The sequence below is a fragment of the Podarcis tiliguerta genome (genome assembly GCF_965153285.1).
Source record: "Podarcis tiliguerta genome assembly, chromosome: 9".
NCBI classification, from domain to species: Eukaryota; Metazoa; Chordata; class Lepidosauria; order Squamata; family Lacertidae; genus Podarcis; species Podarcis tiliguerta.
In genome coordinates, this window is record NC_139542.1 from 45,245,973 (window position 1) to 45,266,002 (window position 20,030).

General features: G+C 46.5%; 1 protein-coding gene and 1 long non-coding RNA gene across 7 annotated transcripts in view; one reads left to right on the forward strand and one right to left on the reverse strand.

Moving 5' to 3' along the window:
- Positions 1-20,030, forward strand: part of GALNTL6 (polypeptide N-acetylgalactosaminyltransferase like 6) — a 432,117-nt gene that overhangs the window by 396,310 nt on the left and 15,777 nt on the right. For all 4 annotated transcript variants that reach the window (XM_083457344.1, XM_083457342.1, XM_083457343.1 and 1 more), the window contains exons 10-11: positions 4,924-5,145; positions 15,933-16,049. In XM_083457344.1, the coding sequence (XP_083313470.1) occupies positions 4,924-5,145; positions 15,933-16,049 (339 nt within the window). The remainder of the gene's footprint in view (positions 1-4,923; positions 5,146-15,932; positions 16,050-20,030) is intronic.
- The window catches only part of LOC310685416, a 59,038-nt gene that overhangs the window by 24,166 nt on the left and 14,842 nt on the right, over positions 1-20,030 (reverse strand). The window lies entirely within an intron of this gene.

Genomic DNA, 20,030 nt, shown 5'->3' on the forward strand with positions numbered 1-20,030 from the left:
GAGAAAGAGGTTCTCCCCTTTGTATCCTGCTGCTGCCACCACTTCACATAGGGCACAAGGAGGGAAGCCACTGGTGCTGTCAGGGGGCTTCAGTGAAGACTTTTGTTTCCCAGGGCAAAATCTGTAAAGCTGGTAGGTGATGCTTGACTTTGTCTCCAGTCACTCACACCATTGACAGAACAGCAGTGAGGCTACAAGTCACCTTGAACTCAATGGGCATGCTCCTGAGAACACATGTACAGGTTCACCCTGCATACAACAACAGCAACGTCGTCTTGATCATTAATCCCGATTACATCTTCTGCTTCTGACACCACCTCCTCCCAATCTGCTCCTTCTCTGCTCCAACCACTCACCATCTACCACCAATCCCCTGGCTCTAAGCCTTGTTCCCCGGTGGGTTCCCTAGGGGGTTCCCCAGCAGGTGTCTCCCACCACTCCTCAGCATCCAGCCAGTCTATGACATTTGTGTTCTTCCAAGTCAGTGCACCTGCCTGCATCTTTGGGGCAGGTGCAAGGACAACCTGCTCCACCCCTGCCCTGTCCCATTATGCTGCAGCAATGCTGCTGCCGGGAGGCCAAGTCTATGGCTCCTCTCTGCCAGCCACACCTTCCTTCCCTAAGAGCGCCACAAAACCTAACACCAACATTGATGGGCTCAGCCCTTTTTAATCAATAAACCCAATTCTCTCCTCCTCTTCAGATCTCACTTCTTCAGCAAACTTTCTTCGGCCCCTCCTCAAGTATACAGAGCCACCTCCTCCAGATTCAACTTGGCTTCCCCAGCCCCCTTTGGGTTTTTTGCCACTTTAGCGTAGAGGATTGGCTTTCTAGAGAAGGCCTCCTTCATTCATGGGTTCTGCGCCTAATGCTGGTGTGTTAAATAACTGGTAAACGGTAGCTGTGTCTATCCTTAAGTAACTAAGCTAGGGCCGACTGGCAAATTGCTAAATAATACAGCACATAGTATAATTTTATAAATGTGCTCAAGAGGGGGCGAACTTCTGCAAGGGTATCTCTGCAGTGGCAACCTCATGAGGTTTGAAGAATTCTGCATTTCAATGATCCGGAACTGATGTGCAGCTGGGGGTGGGGTGCCATGCGCTTTCTAGTTTCTGTCCCATTTGCCCATACTGTCAAAATATGACGGCTCAGAAATTTCTCAGAAGGATGAACTTGTATTGTTTCTCATAAACAAACGAACAAACAAAAACTCCTGTCATTTAAGAACAAGGACTCCCGAGCTATCATCTCCTAAACAGCTCTAATTTCACATCCCCAGTTCCTGCTGGCATAAATGTTTTTCTTTCTGTTGTGGAGACAAAGCAGGTGGTAACCTATCTTGCTGTGCCAGCTGAAATGTGCTCCATTTGTTCTCTATCTTGCTCCCTTTGTATTCAGATAAGTCTTATTGGTTCTGAGACATCTAGCTTTGTTCAGACGCTCGAAGCACAGCAGATTAATCAAATTCAAGAGAGGTGCTTCTAAATGAATGTCGGAAGCAAATCACAATGGGAGAAGTCATTCTAAGCAGAAACATTATCTTACGCCACAGATTATGAGATGAGTATTGCTCTTCATCTTCTCACAGAAGATACCCTTCAGTGCTCTATGACTAGTACTCTATTAAACAGCTAGCGTCGCCGAGGTTGCAAGTTCTGCTTTTGAAGTGGGGTTGTATGTGACACGTCCACTCTTCAAAATATCCTCTCAACGAAACCTTGATTCGGGAGTCTGATCAAAGAGAAAAATAAAATATGAAAATGTACTTCCATGTAGTGGGGAGAAAACAGAGGAAACAACAACACTAGAGTAACGCTTGCAACCTCCTGTTTTTAGAACGTGCGGGTGCTCCTTCAGATTGGAGGTGAGCTGCAGGTAATTCAGTAAATGACACATTGAATCAAAGAACTGAAAAATTGGAAGGGGCCACAGGGATTATCTAGTCTAACCACCTGCTATGAGCCCAACATGGGGCTCAAACCCACAACCCTGAGATTAAGAGTCTCATGCTCTACATACTGAGCTACCCCAGGTTTTGTAGAGCCCATCCTAGACTGGATTGCTGCAGATGACACATATTGTATTGTATTTTTTAAGGTTGTCTCATTTATTATTATTTTTAAAATGTTGCAGGTAGAGAATTCTAGCTAACAACTCTCTCTTATCACAAGGATTTTTAATGTGGGGGGAGCCATTTAAAAATATGATGCTCCCAGCTGCTGTCTGAAGTGCTACAGATCAGTTTTGGGGAGCTTAGCCCAGTGTTTCCCAACCAGGTGGCATATGCACCCCCCCGGGGGGGCAGAATATTCCAAAGGGGGCACAGGTGAAAAATGTGTAAATGGGGGGCCATAGCACAAAGCTGCGGGGGCACAGAGGGAAGTGAGAAGTGAAGGGGGGAAATCCTTTTTAAAAAATAAATCCTGATTAGCTATCCGCTTGGCCAAGCACAAGCGGGTAAGGGGTCACCCCACCAGGGCCCAGCACTCCTTTTTGCCACGTGCGTTTTCTTGGAGCAGTTCTGGTTTGTTTGCGGCAGGAGAGGGAAATCACTGAGACTCCTGCTTTGACTAGTAGAGCCCGCAATCCAGAACCCCCAGGTCAGGTAAATGCAGCAGCGGGGTGGCAATGGGTAGGGCTGGGCGAGCCAGAGCTGCTTGTTGCAGGGTTCAATCCACCCAAGTGCCTAGTGGATCAGGGCCTTTGGATGTTGCTGAGGGGTGTAGGACCGTCAGCAGCATCAGCCCGGCTCTTCGAGATGTGGGGTGAAATCCACCCCAGCGCATAGCCGAGCAGGGTCGTCTGGTGCTGCTGACTTGCATCTAGTAAATAACTAAGTGTCTACTCAGAAGAAAGCCACACTGAGTTCAGTGGGTCTTACTCCCAGGTAAGAGTATGGGGGGCTATAGTGTCTTATCTAGGCAGCCAGGGCTCATCTGGATGACAAGATCTTTTTGCACCAGGTCAGTGAGGACCAGCTGCTTTTAAAATTATTCCATATATACAGAACTCCCTGTGTACCTTTTGGACTGTATCTGTAGGTTTCCTCCTCTGGAGTCAAATAACTGGGGTCAAATAAGTGTTGTTTACTTTTTATAATACGTGGAAGATGGATCTCCCTGGGGAGGTTCTGGACTCTCCTTCCCTGGAGGTTTCTAAGCAGAGGTTGGATGGCCGTCTGTCATGGATGCTTTAGCTGAGATTCCTACATTGAAGGGCGGGCACTAGATAGATGACCCTCGGGGTCCCTTCCAGCTCCATGATTCTATGTTTTTCTGCTTCAACAATATTTCATTATGTTCCTATCATTTTATGTAATTGTATTTTGTATAAATTATAAAAAATATAAGTAAAACATGTTCTATTTACAAAGAAACCTTTAAATTGCTACCTTTCTACCAGTCGGATGGGGGGCATGGGCATAGCCAGGATTTTTGTTAGGGAGGCATTCTTTTGTTGGGGGGGCAGAACCTCACATTTGTATTGATTTATACTTATTTGGAGGGAAACAACCCCCCCCCCCTGCTATGCCCATGGGAGGGGCACAGGAAGGAAACAGGGTGGAAGGTGTCCATGTTTGGAAATAGAATGGGAAACACTGGCTTAGACCATCCCTTCCTCTCAGTGCAAGATATGTGGGTTGGATTACTGCCATCATGAAGCATGTCAGATCTGTGTCTCAATCCTTTGCTTGGAAGCAGCTGTGATCATTCATGTTTACATCATTCCTTCTGTTTAAGAAACCCTGATTGCAATAATATTATATATTGAATGATCAAAACTCAGGGCATGGTGTTTATTCTGTTGTGTGCTGCGTTCCAGCACAGAACAAGCAGAAGTTAAACATTTTTATGGGGGGGGGGGACTAAAGGACAAAGAACCTGCAAAGAACCTCATAAGATCTGAGTATGCTCAGTGCTCACATAATGGGGGGGGGGTGGAAAAATGAGAGGCTGGAGATAAAATAATATGGAGCTTGCTGGAAAAGAGAACATGATTCAGGAGCCCTGAATAGGAGCAATCCACACTGCAACGTTTTATTGCCACTTGTAACAACAAGCAGAGGCGGTGAAGAGGGGCACGGTGGATCCTGGCCACCCCAGGTGTCACCACTGAGGGGGGTAACACAATGTCGGGTGGCACTCACCCCAGGGCCTGCAGCGCTCCCGAGCCACGCATCTCTCCTGAGAGATGCAGTGGCTTGGGCACGCACAGGCTCTGAGCTGCCCAAACGGTCCTCCCCCTGCTGCCTCCCCCCCCCCAGCTGTAGGGCAGCTGAATGGGAGGAGGCAGGCATACTCTAGAGGCCCCGTGGTGCGCCCCACCCCATGGGCTGCTTGCCTCGCCCCTCGGCACACTGCTCCAGGCGCCCGAGCAGCTTCTTCTGCCTCTGACAAGTTAGCAGTGTGTTGATGAGGCAAAACAGAAGTCTGTCTCCAGATATTACTTTTGCAAGCCCAGGAATATATTGGGCTTTTAAGGGGGAATGTTAGGACATCGGATTATACTCAGTATTATCTCTTTAGAAAGAACTTCAAACTCCTACATATTTCCAAATGGAAATGATGTGGAAAATCAACCCAGGCAATCAAGCAACAAGCAAGAGAGATATCTGCAGTAAGATTCCATGGAAATAATTAAGTGAGCCTTTACTGTATCTCGTTAATTAAATCCCTTTCAGTAATTGCACTGAAGTTTCTGCGGGGGGTTTTGTTGTTTTTTTAAAGGAAGAGAGAAGCCATCAGTCTGACTTTTATCAGGTTCCTAATAGCAATTGAATGCAAAAGGCTTCCATTTGCTTAATGCACAACCATCCAAAGCTAGATAAGGGAATGGCGTATTGTAATTGTGTGTGTGTGTGTTATCAGTGCTAATACTTAAGTGGGAAGAGATGACTGACTCTTGCTTTCTGCTGCTCAGAACCTGAAGCGCGTGGCAGAAACGTGGATGGATGAATTCGCAGAGTACGTTTACCAGAGGCGGCCCGAGTACAGACACCTCTCCACCGGCGATATCTCGGCCCAGAAAGAGCTTCGCAAGCACCTGAAGTGCAAGGACTTCAAGTGGTTTATGGCTGCGGTGGCTTGGGATGTCCCTAAATATTTCCCTCCGGTGGAGCCACCACCTGCTTCCTGGGGAGAGGTGAGGAACATTATCAAATATGAGCCAGTTGCTTCAGGTGCTGTCGGATGCAACTACATTCCCTGCGAAGTGGCTGCTGTGGTGACAAAGCATTCACAAAATTAGTTCGAACGTCCGTGGCCAAAGAAGTCAGTAAGGTAGTGGGTAGCAGTTGTAACCACTGCAGTTAAGTAAGAAACGTTTTGCCTGTGACCCTTTATAATTATCTAAGCAGTGTCTAGCAGCACCGCACTGTGGACGCACATGCGAAAATGTTTTCAAAATGCAAAGATCCTTGTTGCCATGCTAATAATAATAATAATAATAATAATAATAATAATAATATGCTGCCTATCTGAGTTGCCCTAGCCGCTCTGGGTGGAGCTGCAGAGCCATCCTCTTTTGGTGTGTAATTACTATTTAACAATTGTCTTTTATGCTTTTAAACATTTTGTGTTGTTTTCATTTGTGTAAGCTGCCTTCAGTCCTGGTCTGGAGAAAAGGCAGGCTATTCATATTATTAATAATAATAGTAATAATAATCTTGACACTGCTGCTTATCCAGGCAGGGCTGGCGCAAATGCACTGGCGGGAATGCCAGATTGGTGGCATACTTCCCACCTGCACACTCATCCTGCCCCAGCATTGCCATGACTCCATCCTGCCCAGATAACCAGCAGTGGCACCAGTATCAGGAGTGCAGTTCTACCTCCCCATTCCTGACATGCACTGCTACTGGTGGACTGGTGACTGCTGTATGTATTGTTGCACTGAGTTCTGTGCCACCTCTGACATTTGAACCATACAAGATTTGTGTGTGTGACAGTGTGTGTGTGCAAATGGCAGCTTGGCTTCCCAGTTTTCCTATCCCCTGTTTTCTCACACTTACACACAACAGCAACACACACACACATTTTGCCTTTCTCCTTGCAAAACTCTGCTGCAAATGAGTGATTGATTGGCAGCATGTGTTCTTGCAAAGGCTAAACGTGAATTCTGAACATCACCAAGTGTACCCTTGAAGCAACCTGCTATTTTGGGTTTCTTTGTGCCTCCAGCCATGCAGTGCTGGAAGGGAATGTGGTGCATCTGGCCTTCTGTTTTGCCTTTTCATCACTCGAAGCAAATGCGGAAAGTCAGATGGATTTGCAGAGGGGTGCAATGTGAAAGAAAGTCACTGCTTGGTGAATGGCTAACTATTTTACACTTGAGCCTGTGTTCTTGCTGTGATTCTGTGGCCACAGAATTTGGATTCCTCAAAATCTCACTAAAAAAAACACCAAGGACACTATCCACCTTTGCATGGATGCAACCTCTCACATCTGGAGGGTTACCCAGAGCTCACCAGAGTCCCCTTCGCTGTCTCCCCTTTTTGGACTGACTTGTGCCAACTGTAGTCTGCTGGCCATTTTATAGGCTTTTGGTGCTCATCCAGCTGTTGGTCTTCTCCTTCATCTAGCTCTTGGGGCTTCCCCATATGGCCTATATATTGTGCATTCATCCTGGTTTGCTGACCAAAAGCTTATGTGAAGTTTAGACTGTGTTCAGAATACTTTCCAATTTGTTTGCAGGGCACTTAGATGACTAAGCATTCATTCTTTTATTCGGGTGTTGGTTGTGGTGGGCCATTGTGCATCTTCCCATTATACATTCACACATCTCACACTTTTCAATGTGTTTCCCCATCATTTTCCTAACTGCAAAAGTCTGCTTCTCTTTTAAAGTGGATTAGTTGTACTAGGGCAACAGAGCCCTTTGATCCAGTTGAAGTGTGCAGACCTACATTTATGATATGTGCTTGAATGTGTCCCGCATTCAGGGCAGTCAGGACACACCTTTACTCTTCCTCAAGCTCAGGCTATTCTGTCCATCTGAATACAGATGCTCACTCAGCCTCCTTTGGACCTAATAGCTGCACCTTATGTAGATGAGGATCCACAACCCCATCGAGGGCCAATAGTGCCGAGTAACAAAATGCAGCTAGGATTGTGTTGGGGACTTTTCAATCTCTGGACCTTACCCTGTTCCTTTTCTCTTCTCCTGCCATCAGCGATTCCCAAACTCATTGTGATGGATAAGCAAACCCACTTCCTGGCTTCTCCAAACTTGCCTAAATCTGAATGAAAGCAAAGCACGCTGCTTTAGCCTCATCTTTGCAGACAACTTAACTCATGAATCTCATGAGGGGCGTTTGGGGAGAGGGGTTGTACCACAGTGACATGAAGGTCCAAAAGGGAGAACTCTGAAGTTGGACCTAGCAACAAGTGCAAGAAAGAAAGTGTTAGAACTGACAAAGCTCCTTTGCCATGACATTAGTTTCAGAGTCGACACCGTGACTTTAATGACTCCATCTCAGCCCATTGGCTTGCTGCATTTATGGTGGCATAAAGGCAACAGTTAGAAAAGAATCTCATCTGAAATGCTGCACCCCCTCTTTGCCTGTCAAATTCCCTCCATCAAACCTAATGTCCTTCTGAATTCCAGAGGCATTGTTTTATCTGTGCCTGAGCTTCTGTTCCCAACCCCTTTCTTCTTCTTTTTATGGCTTCTTTCTTTTTACGGCTTGCACAAAGGAATCTGTGTGTGCGTTTGTCTGCTTTAAAAAGTTACCACATATCAGTTGGCTTAAAAGGTAGCTTATTGCTAGGCATTGAGCCTGTAGATGCTGGTTTGTGAAGTATGCACTGCTCTCTTTCTCTGTCTCGCTAATCACAGTAGCTATGTCTCTTCAAGCGATATGTGCGCTGCTTTAAATTTAAATGCACAGGGCAGCCTTCCTTCTTTTGTATTCTGCACCCTTGAAAATCTTTCAAACGCTCTCCAGTTGCAACACAGCCACTCGAGCATTCAAGTCACTGGGGCTTTGCTATGCGAAAGGCATTTTGTAAATTTGTGGGGCTTGGAAGCCTTTTATGATGCTGTATTGAACTGTGGCGACCCTAACAAGCGAGTCAAGGCACCAACTTTGATAGTCAAGGACAATACACTATTTGAACAGAACATTCAATTGAAAAGCATTTCTGACTTGATTTGCTGTGTGTTCCAGACACTAGAGATTGCTTCATTTAGAAGCTTCAGCCCTTTGCTACATCCAGTATCTGTCATTGTTAAATGCTGCTAGACTGCTGCCCTGTATTTTTCTAATACCATGTAAACTTGGTTTTCAATTAATCTTATCAGGGTAGAAAACAGTCATGGACCTGTCAGTCTGATTGACCAATTTGTGGCTAGATCATTGCTTGAAAATGGAGCTTGAGCTGATTGCAACTAGCCAGCCCAGTTTTCAGATTACTACTGCTAGGATTTATCACATGAATATACCACACTTTCCCCAAGGAGACTATTTCTCATGATGATCTTGGGAGGTGGGCTTGACTGAGAGATGATGAGAGGTTCCTCAGGTCTCCAGTTTTGTCAAATGGATGGATTTCTCTGCCCTCTTGCTGCAGTTTCTAAAAGCTGCATTAAGTGGACAAATGTGATCTCCTTTTCATGAAACGGATTGAAATTCTCTTCTAGTTACTGAACAAGAAGTATCATTTACCCTCTCATGTTATGAAAGGTTTTACATGCAAAGGGCAATTCCTCTTAAGCGTGTGTGTGTGCACGCACATACACACACGTATATATATGGATCATATGGATGTCCAGATTGACCCTGGGAATAGCTATGCATATAACAATCTTGTATTCATCAGAGGGGTGGCCAGATGCAAAAAATAACAGGATGAGTAGCTTGTATGGCAAACTATACCTGCTGAAAGTCTTTCTTCTGCACATCTGTTAAAGGTGCAGAAGCCCCATCCTCTTTGGACACTGTAATTCATTGATAAAAAGTCACTCTTGAGAGTGGGATTGAGCCTTTAAAATATAAGATGAGAAGTAGCCATGACTCATTCTGCCACATGTATTTTAATCACAAACCTTGAAAGCTTTTTTTGCTGCAGTGACACCGTTCATAAGATCCAGGAGCAGCTGGATGATTTTAGTATTTAAAAGTGCTGGGCTATAAGGATAATTCATTCATATTTCCATCTCATCGAAGTGAAGCCTTTCACTGCTGCTGCCACTGGTAGCCTGACAGTTCTGTTTTTCTTTCCCAGATCTTTTTCATTTTAAATGAAAGCAAATTTGCTTAATTAGGACTGTAGCTGGGGTGCCAATAACAGATGAAAGGGCGTGTGGCTCTCACTGTGTGATTAGCGGGCTGATGTTGTGGGTCATTATTTTTAAATGTAGAACACTCATTTATAGTTATTGCATCTATTCCCCACCCCCGAAGAGTTAATGAGAGAGATTTAAAATAATTAAGGCGTTTAGGGAGACACGTTGAGAGGTTTTCAGACCTGATCAGGTCATCTGGAGGGGGGATAAGCCTGCCCTCTAATAATAAGGCTACGCTTAAAGGCTGTGCGCCTATACACATTTACCTGAGAGTAAGTGCCACTGAAAACAATGTGACTTTCTTCCAAGTAGACATGTATAGGATTGCACTGGAATGCCATATACAGGATGGGAAGGCAGGTGTAAGATTGCTCTGGCGCCACCCACTAATCTTCCCTTTTGGAGTTTTTACTTGGAAGGATGCAGTTCACCTGCCTGGTGGCTTCTAGACTCTTGTTGTGGCAGAGGCCAGAATCTCTTTTCCCCACACTTCTGCAGTCTCAGGACATCCAGCACTCAGGGTAGTGTTCTTTCTGGCTGTGAAGTGGGGAGCAAGCTCTGTGCAGCTGCTCCTTCTGTGATTGATGGCTGGGCCAGGCAAGTCTTCCTCTTGCTAGAGTCTTCTTGTGGTTCTTTTCCTCTGAGCAATGGCAGAGGCCAGAGTGGTCTTCCTCCTGCTTCTGAAGTCCCAGGGCAAGGAGATTAGGTGGCTTCTTGGGTTCCTTCCATCTTTACAAATGGATTTCTGCTAAGGATTCAGTTTGCATTTAAAGGGGAAACTACCTAATTTATATAAGTCTGAAACAACACGCAAACCTGTCGAAATTTGCACTTCTTCGAATTTTGCAGGGCAACTCTATGGCTGTAGCTATTTAACAACCTGCATGTTGAGTATTCTCAGAGGTTTGTAGCCATGCTAATCTCATTGAATGAGTGTTTGGGTGCTCTTGGCTTTAGTCTTAAATCCAAATATTTCTGCTGATGACTAACAGTATGCCTGCCAATTTCCTAAATGTCATGGTTGTAGGGAAATAACACCGCCCATATATTGGCCTCTCATCCATGTTAGATCTTATCTTTGCTTACAGCACGTTGTGAGCTGGATGAGCTTGGGATGTTTCCATTAGGCATGGAGGGGGGACATGGAGGCCCAGCAGATGTTGATGGAGATAGGAGTCCAACAAGATCTGCAGTCACAGGTCCCCCACTCCTGCTATTAAGAATATTTGGATATGGAGCAGTCTCGTAATCTGGGGAACCGGGTTCACGTCTCTGCTCCTCCACATGCAGCTGCTGGGTGACCTTGGGCCAGTCACACTTCTCTGAAGTCTCTCAGCCCCACTCACCTCACAGAGTGTTTGTTGTGGGGGAGGAAGGGAAAGGAGAATGTTAGCCGCTTTGAGACTCCTTAAAGGGAGTGAAAGGCGGGATATCAAATCCAAACTCTTCTTCTTCTTCTTCTTTCCTTTATTCATGTGCTGGATCAGCTTCCATCCATCCACCCTCTGCAAATCTGTGATTCCTGCATTCTTGTTCTGTGCAGCTGGTACTCTGTGCTGATCCACATTGACAAAAATGAACAACGAGAGAGTCTATACTTGTATTTATTTATTTTTTACTTGGCTCTCTCTTTTCATGGACATGCAGCATCTTAAGTGAATGTGCTCCCATCTCCTTAATGCTGGCTGACAACAGGACATGCTTACACGGTTTTCCACTCAGCATTACAGAGCGGCAATCCTTCATCTCTCGCCAGCCATATGTCTTGCAAAAGTAGTCCCCAAGGTGGTGCCAAAGAGTTTGCATTTCCTGCACATATCCTTGGAAGCTGCTGTCGCAACTTGGGCAACTTCAACTTTGCCTTGGCCTGGAATACTGTCAAACTGCCATTCCTTACCTGGGTCTTAGGAGGTTTCCGTTGAGATAGTGGCAAAACCCAATGAAGTTCAGGCGTGCAATTGCAGAACCAACCTGTCTCCAGCTGCTCTTGCCACTGGACCACAATATACTTCCGAGCCTCAGATACGGTTAGTTTGCAAGTTATAGGGCTAATTAAGCACCCAACAGTTCACAATAATATTGTGCAATATTTACATATTATAGCAGGGATGAGGAAGGTTGTTTTTTTCAGCCAGAGGGCTGCCTTCCCTTCTGGGCAATTTCTCAAGGGCCATAGGCCAGTGGAAGGTGGGGTCTGAGGCAGAAGTGAGTGGAACAAGAAATGCAAATGTTATCTCTGGACAGTAGGCTACTTTCTACACACACTCACATGCCACACTGCTCCAGCTAAGCAAGCAAGAGGCACTACTTGAGTTCAAGGGCATCTTCCAGTCACGCAAAAAGACTCAAGAGTGTGATGCAGGGCCAATGAATTGGGTGGCCTGGGGAGCATTCCCAGGGCCAGATACAGAGGCTAGGGTACGGGCCGCATTGAGCCCCTGGCTCTGAGGCTTCCCAACCCAACAGCAACACTTGGTGTTCAGAAGGCAGGCGAGCAATGCCACCTTACCTGTGCTGTCCCAGCAACCACTACTGACCCTGGTAAGAGTGGCATCTACCCACTTTTTGCTTCTGGTCACACCTACCACTGTTGTGCAGCCCCCGGAAGATTCCACACAATGGCATGAAGCCCTTGGGGTGGATAAAGTTATCCACCCCATCATACCCAGAGGTTATGGTAGCTTCCATCTTCCTTTTAGTAGCTGCAAGAGATAATTCACCTCCTGCAAAGCAGGGGGGAATCCAAAGAGCAGCTGCTGGCATTCTCTAGGATGACATAGGAGCAAAGCACCCAGCAGTGCTAAGCAGATTTGCTCCTAAGTAAATGATAGATGCTGAGAGGGTGCAACTTATGTGGTGACTTCAGAAGCTCAGGTATCGAGATCTAAGTAGTGCTGGTTCACTGTTTATACTACATTTTTTTTTAGATTTGCCTAGAGACAGTCTTTAATAATAATAATAAAATTTCATTTATATCCTGCCCTCCCCAGCTGAAGCCAGGCTCAGGGCAGCTAGCAACAATAAAATAATACAACATTCTAAAATCATTTCATTATAAAATTCATTCAAATCAAATTGATGGCAACCTTTTTGTTGACCACCAGCATTACGCTTTCCATTTTTAAGTTCGGAATAGAGTAGTTGCTTTGGGAAACGATGATCAGGCATCCGCACATGAAACCAATGTCCCCACGGTGGAAGGACGTGTGGATCCAGAACTGGCTTCCACAGTCACTTACGGACTCATTGTTGAAACGAGTGATTGCCAAAAAAGAAGTACAGCGGTACCTCGGTACATACGCTTCAGGTTACATACTCCGCTAACACAGAAATAGTGCTTCAGGTTAAGAACTTTGCTTCAGGATGAGAACAGAAATCGTGCTATGGCGGCATGGCAGCAGCAGGAGGCCCCATTAGCTAAAGTGGTGCTTCAGGTTAAGAACAGTTTCAGGTTAAGTACGGACCTCTGGAACAAATTAAGTACTTAACCCGAGGTCCCACTGTAGTGCTGGTTCAAGTGACCATTGCAGCCCAAAGGCCAGTGTATATTTTCAAAGTTTTTTAAATCCAGCAGCACCGGATAAGTCAGAATAGAAGGGGATGAGTCAGCCATGGATGCACCAGGTGAGAAAGAGCAATGAGACTAGCAACCGAATTCAAACCATCGAAGCAGGAAGAAGCTTCTTTTTGCCCAAAGGGAGGCAAGATGCCCTGAGGCTCAGCCAGCCACTGTAGCTCCGATTCCCTCCCCCATCCAGTTGTCTGCTACAGGGAAGCAGGCTTTGACAAGCCTCATTCCCATCACTCATTCACAGCCACTTGAGGCCCTGGGAAGATTCAGTCCAAAGCCTCGCCTGCTGAAAAGCAGGATGTATTCTTTCGCTGCTAAACCTCCACAATCTTCTTCCACCAGCCCTCAGGCCCTTTCTCAAGTCTTTTATCTGGAGCCATCTGACAAGCCTGGGTCCAAAGACATCTTCATTATGTATCTGCTGACTGCTCTGTAAGCTTCCATCCAGCCAGATCTGCAGGGGATTTAATGCCGAAATAAGGATAAGGGCTGGGCTTCAGCTTAAGAACTTCTCTGATCTGTGATTGGGTCAGAAAGGAGTTCTTCTGACTATACTTGTCCCAGACATGTCTGGTTGCTAATGGAAAGCACAGGGGAGGCTTGTCCATTAGGGCCAGTGGAGCATTGCCCCACCAAGCTCAATCCAGCCTCAGCCTACTTACAACTGGTTAATGTTTCCACCGACCATCAGCCGCCGCTTCCTTAGCCTCAGGGTTGATTTTGTAGAATTCAGCAGGGAGGAACAGCGGTGTAGCTAGCCGCTCAGGCACCTGGGACACCAAGGGGGCATGGCGAGCCACCCATGGGGGCGAGGTGAGCCTGGCAGGGCACTCTAGGTGGAGTCTGCCCGCTGCTTGCCCCTTGGCCGCCCTCCAGCTAAGGGGGAGGCAGTGAGCTAATGCGAGCCCCATGCCACCTGAAAAGGCAGTGTGGTGGCTGCAGGTGCCCAAGCCACTGCATCATTCCCAGGAGAGAATGTCACCCTCTGGGTGAGTAGCACCCAGTGCACCCTGCCTCCTTCCTAGCTATGCTGCTGGGGAGGAAGTCAGAATTAGTTGGCACCAGCTATTTTTAGCTCCAGCTCTGCCTGCTGTTTGGTTCTGACCTACTGTTGGCCTCCTTGCCTTCCGCCCAATGGGAATGGTCTCCACTGGGAAAGTCTGGTGGGTAAGCTGAACTTTGATCTTCCAGGTGTTACTGCTCCCATGTGCTCCTCATTCAAGTAGATAAGGTTCTAGAACTGCTTATTCCTAGATCAGTACAGCAGTTGATTATTTTGGTTGGCCAGTGTATTACATATGTCAGGGATGGGAAACTTCAGGCCTGGGGCCCAAATGCAGTCCAGCATTGCTCTCTGTCGGGTTCTCCTTAGGGCAGGCTCCACCCCAGGCCGATACTGCTCCATACCTTCCTGCAAGAGGCAGGAGAGAGAGAGGCTCATGCTCATTTTGGTCCTTCCGAGTCTCTGCAAACAAGAGGGAGGCATCTGCCTCCTCTTATTTGGTTATTTAAAGTGCCATCACTGGGAGAAGCAAAGCTCTGAACTCTCTCCAGGCAGAAGCCATGGAGGGTGAAAGGGCAGAGGATCAAGCGGCACAAAGATAGTCTGAACAACTCAAAGCCCAAAAGGCACAAGCTTCCTCCCCCTACTCTCACTTTCTCCTAAAACCTCTCATGAACAACACCTTTCCCCCTCTGCACAAAAGTGTACCAAGCATCACTTGTCAGAAAAAGTGTTTGTGTGTTTGTGTGTGTGTGTGTGTGTGTGTGAAAGTAGGAGCTAGAAATGCTGGGGGGAAGTTGTGTTCACTTTTTCCGTTCTTGGGAGTAAATCCCACTGTATCTGAGAAGATGTATAGAATAGTGGCTGCAGATGGCAGGGCCCACAAAGGTGATTTACAAGGGCGTGGAGCTGGGGGACAAAAGCTTCACCAGTAAGAGCTGGGGGTGGCTAGAGGCGCATGGAAACCAACTAGGCAATTTGCATCTGGCAAAGACATCCCTGTCCTCTCTCTGCCCTCTGGTGTGGACAGACAGCAGGCTGAATGGAAGCACATTGAAGTGCAATGCCGCGTACAACGCTGTACACATTCAAATTGAAATACAACAAAACAAAAGCAACCTCACTGTGTTTTAAGCCAATAATGGGTACAAAGCCTCTGATCCATTCACATTCCCTGAAATCTGTTGATGATATTGACTAGGCAAGGTACTAAATTCTGATGTTGCTGTTAATTCATGCAGAGAGCCAGTGTGGTGTAGTGGTTAAGAGCGGTAGTCTCGTAATCTGGGGAACCGGGTTCGCGTCTCCGCTCCTCCACATGCAGCTGCTGGGTGACCTTGGGCCAGTCACACTTCTTTGAAGTCTCTCAGCCCCACTCACCTCACAGAGTGTTTGTTGTGGGGGAGGAAGGGAAAGGAGAATGTTAGCCGCTTTGAGACTCCTTAAAGGGAGTAAAAGGCGGGATATCAAATCCAAACTCTTCTTCTTCTTCATTAATTCAGCCCGGACACTGAGATCCAGTGCCGAGGGCCTTCTGGCAGTTGAGAAGTGAGGTTACAGGGAACCAGACAGAGGGCCTTCTTGGTAGTGGCGCCCACCCTATGGAACACCCTCCCTTCAGATGTGAAGGAAATAAGCAGTTATCCTATCTTTAAAAGACATCTGGAGGCAGCCCTGTTTAGGGAAGTTTTTAATATTTAATGCTGTGCTGTTTTTAACATTTGATTGGGAGCCGCCCAGAGTGGCTGGGGAGACTCAGCCAGATGGGCGGGGTATAAATAAATTATTATTATTATTATTATTATTATTATTATTATTATTATTATTATTGGAATTTGCATAACTGCCAGTGTTTATGCATAATGACCAGTCTATATAGCAGCAGGACCAGCCTAAAACATTTGGTGCCTGAGAAAGAGCAGCAAATGTCATTCCCCTCCTGCCTCCCACTTAAGGTTAAGATGCATAGGACCCAAGGCCAGCCAAATGGCAGCTGGAACAGAAAATCTCTTCCTTTTCAGGTTTCCAAGCTGCATTTCGGTTCATAATGGTGGTTGCTTCATTTTCCAGATTCGAAACGTGGCAGCAAACCTCTGTGTGGACAGTAAGCATGGAGGTACAGGGACGGAGCTGAGGCTGGACATCTGTGTGAAGGATGGCTCTGAACGGACCTGGTCACATGAGCAGGTATTTGGACCATCACATGGTTTTTCCTCTATTCCAAGATTGTAAAGGGCTTTCTCAGGCTAGTCCCTCTGGCTGACACACCCCTTCCTAACACATTAATCACCTCTGTCTAGAAAAGCACACGTACCCCCTCTTGCGCAGAGTCCTGAGCACAAGAGTTGTGATTTGTTATGAATAAGCTGAGGTCTCCTGAAACAGAAATGCTTCTTCCGTTGCTGCCAATGTGAATAGATTCAATACAAGTGTATGAGACATAATGCGTGGTCTGCTGGATAAATATCTGAGGCAAAATGATGGACTGTAGCAGAAGGTAGAGCACAGCAGACTTTGAACATTTGACAAATCCTTTCCCTTTATGTTTTGTTGAAATGAAATAGTACCACCTGCAAGCTGCAGTTATTTGTAAAAGCAGCAACATACCTTTGTTGTCAGCACTGACTTGGTATTTGCAGTCTTTGTTGGCCAGTGGGTGGTTGAAATACCCAAAAGCAGGGGTCGGCAACCGAAGGCCCATGGGCCACAAGCGGCCCACGGGGGTCGTTTTACCAGCCCACGAGCCGCCCCTGAACCGAGGCACCCACTCAGCAAGTCCCTGTGTGCTGCGCTAAACCAGTGCGGCGCAGCACAGCAACTCACTTTCGCAGTGTCGGAAATCGCGTCTGCGCAGACGCCGGAAATCACAGGCGTGCCCCATCATGTGCGTGCGTGATCCAACCCATTGGGGGGGGGTCTCCACTGGAGTGAACCAGCCCAGGCAAGGTAAGCCTTGTCGACCCCTGCCCCAAAACAGCAGTAGCTTAATAGTTTTTTTTTATTATTATTATTATTATTATTATTATTATTATTATTATTATTATTAGGGAACTGGTCAATAACCCTTAGAGATTAGAGCATGCTTGGCCTGGAATCCATACTTTTAAGGGTGTCTTGGGACTTTTAAGCCTTGTTCCAAGTGACAGTTGTAAGAATTCAGGGACCAAAGCTGTCTCTTGGGGAACCTCTAGCATCAGTCTCCCCCCCCTCATTCTTCCTCCTCCATACTGGGTTTGATGGTGCAGTAGATTCAATCAAACAAAAGCCATGGGGTGTGTTTTTTCAAGAGCTTTTGGCTCATGAGAAACACCTGGGGAAGGGTTGTGAATCAGTGGCAGAGCGCAAGCTAGAAATGCAACACACTCCAGGTTCAGACCCTGGCATCTTCAGGGAGGCCTGGAAGACCCTGTCTGAAACCCTGGGAGGGTGGAGCCTCTGCCAATCAATGCAGAGAATACTAAGCTACATAAACCAATAGAAGGATACCTTATAAGGCAGCTTCCTGTGTTCTGTTCACTGTGTTTTGTTCTTTTCTTTTCTTTTGCTTCTATATAACAACTGTTTCCAACTGGCCAATTATTTTGATAATTGTTACATTGCAAGGTATTGTATTGCTCATCCGAAAGACATGCTGTAAGCAGGAGCAGCTCACCTGAAATAGCTTTCCTGTATGGGCATCACTACTGCTTACCAGGAGAGACCAAGTGGTGGTGAGGTCAGGGCTATGTGGGTAGGAGAACCAGATTAGCCCTGGCAGTATGGTCACACAGCCCTGACCTCACCACTATCCCCACTTCCCCATAAGCTGCAGCATCACCCCTGCTAGGAGGCTACTGCTGCCATTCCACCTCATCAGGAAAACTGCTATGGCTCGCAGGTAAGCAGGGTTAGGATTGTAGCATGCCTAGCTTGTGCTCTGCCTTAGTTTTCTTAGGGAGGTATGCTGGCATTCCTGTGTCTGCCCCCCTTTTGGCAACCCCAGATCGCTCCAGGTGAACCCAGTGCAACCCAGGGCTGCCTCAATCCGAATCAGTCTAATTCAGCCACTGCACAGCCCTAGTTTTTAGCTTTTAGCAGATAAAAATCCCTGGCATTTCATCGGTTGTGGCAGAACTCCCATCAGTAGCAGAAAAGGCTAGGAAGCAGCTGTTCAATAGAGCAGCTGCTCACCTGGGAGACTTCCCTCGTGGAGGTTATTATGGGTTGCTGCTATCAGTTTGTTTTGTGTTGCATTGGTATTTTGTTCCTTTATGTAGCAACAGTAATCAATTGCTGAAAATTTTTGATTCTGGTCTTTGTGTAATATTAAGGTGACTGTCTTTGTAGAACCAACTAAAATGTCACAAAGTAATGAACAAGATTTCAAGTCTTCCAGAAATTTCTTCAAGCTAGATGTTCATGTTTTGTTTTGTTTTTAAAAGGGAGGATTAGCAAGAAGAGATAATGTTGTTTCAGGGCAAGATGAAAAAGCCTCCAAACTGCAGGCTGGGCCTTTTTCTGTCCACACATGCCCTCCCTGTTTATTGCTTCGCTTTTGTTTTACATCTAGCTTAAAGAAGCGTTTTGAAGAACTCAAAAGATTGCTCACCAGTTTGTGACATTTTAGTTGGATTTTCCCCCCCTAATAGAGCTGTAAAGCCACCTGCAATTTTTATTTGATGCATGTAGTTCCTAGAACATATCAGCAGAGGGCACTGCTGGACAAGCAGAGTTCCATGCTGAAGATGGAAAAGTTGATGGTCGTTTTGTTTTTGTTTTTAATTGTTGAAGATTTTCGATAGAGAGCTTATCCATATTCAAGCAGACTGGGAAATGGCTTATACTGAGTCCATCTAGCTCAGTATTTTCAACTGTGATTAGCAGTGGCTCTCCAGTGCATCTTACGAAAGTCTTTTCCCAGCCCTGCTAGGAGATTCCTGGCATTGAACCTGGGATTTTTTGCATGCTAAATGCATGCAAAATGTGTGCTCTGCCACTGAGTTATGGCCCTTCCCAAGCCCTATAGGATTTTAAAAGTTAGAACTAGCCAATCATATCCAGAAACAACTGGTAGACACCCCCCCCAAAAAAAAGTTTGAAAACTAATGTCACAATTATAAGTGCTGCAGCAGAATTCCAGACAGACTGAAGTAAGCTTTCAAAAGCAGCCCACACAATGCAGGAATAGGAGTTTTAGGCTCCCATCTCAAACCTAGAGCTGCATGGATCTAGAACCTGGTCATCAGCTCATCGGACCATTGTGGATTTCTGCCCATGACAGACTGTACCCTCAGATGCAACGTGTCCTGGAGCCTGGCCAAGTGTCCGGCAGAATTTAGGAAAAACTGAATTATCCAAGCCAGCCTGGTGCCCTCTAGATGTTTTTGGACTACAGTGTCCATCAGCCACAGCCAGCATGGCCATGACCTTGCTGACTGAGTATGATGGGTGTTGTAGTCCCAAAAAACTGGAGGTTATCAAACTGGGAAAGGTGGCTCAGAATGTGTATGGCATGTTCTCTGAGTTGAAGGTTCTCGGGCGCTTGGTTCTAGAAGATTTTTATCAGGTCTGAAGTTGATCAACTTTAGATGAAGGTCTACCAGGCTTGCGTGTTGAGCATGCTGTTTTGTGGAAGTGAGTCATAGGCAACTTACATGTGCCAGAAACGACACCTCGACACCTTCCACGTGCTCTGCATCAGGAAGATTTGGGGCATCATAGGGCAGGACAGAGTCTCAAACGAAGATGTGCTCTCTCAAGGCCGCATTCCCAAACGTTTGCACTCCTGTCTCAGCAACTTCTATGCTGGCTTGGCCACATACAGAGAATGGAAGATGGAAGGATCCCCAGAGATGTGCTTTAAGGGGAGCTGGCTTCAGGCACCAGGCCCACTGGCAGACCAACTCTACATTACAAAGATGTCTGCAAATGTGACATGAAGGCTGGCAACATCAACCTTGCCATGGGAATCCCTTGAAGACGACTGCAGCACCTGGAGACAGTCAGTCAGGTGGTGTATCCACAGCAATGGCCAGAAGAGGAATGACTGCTGGGAGGAGGAGAACAGAGAGAAGAAAAACCATGGTGCACCTTCATCAGCACAACCGGACACCTTCATCTGCCCCAGCTGCAACAAAACATGTATCTCCTGTATCGGTCTCTACAGCCACAGCAGGTGCTGTGACTCTT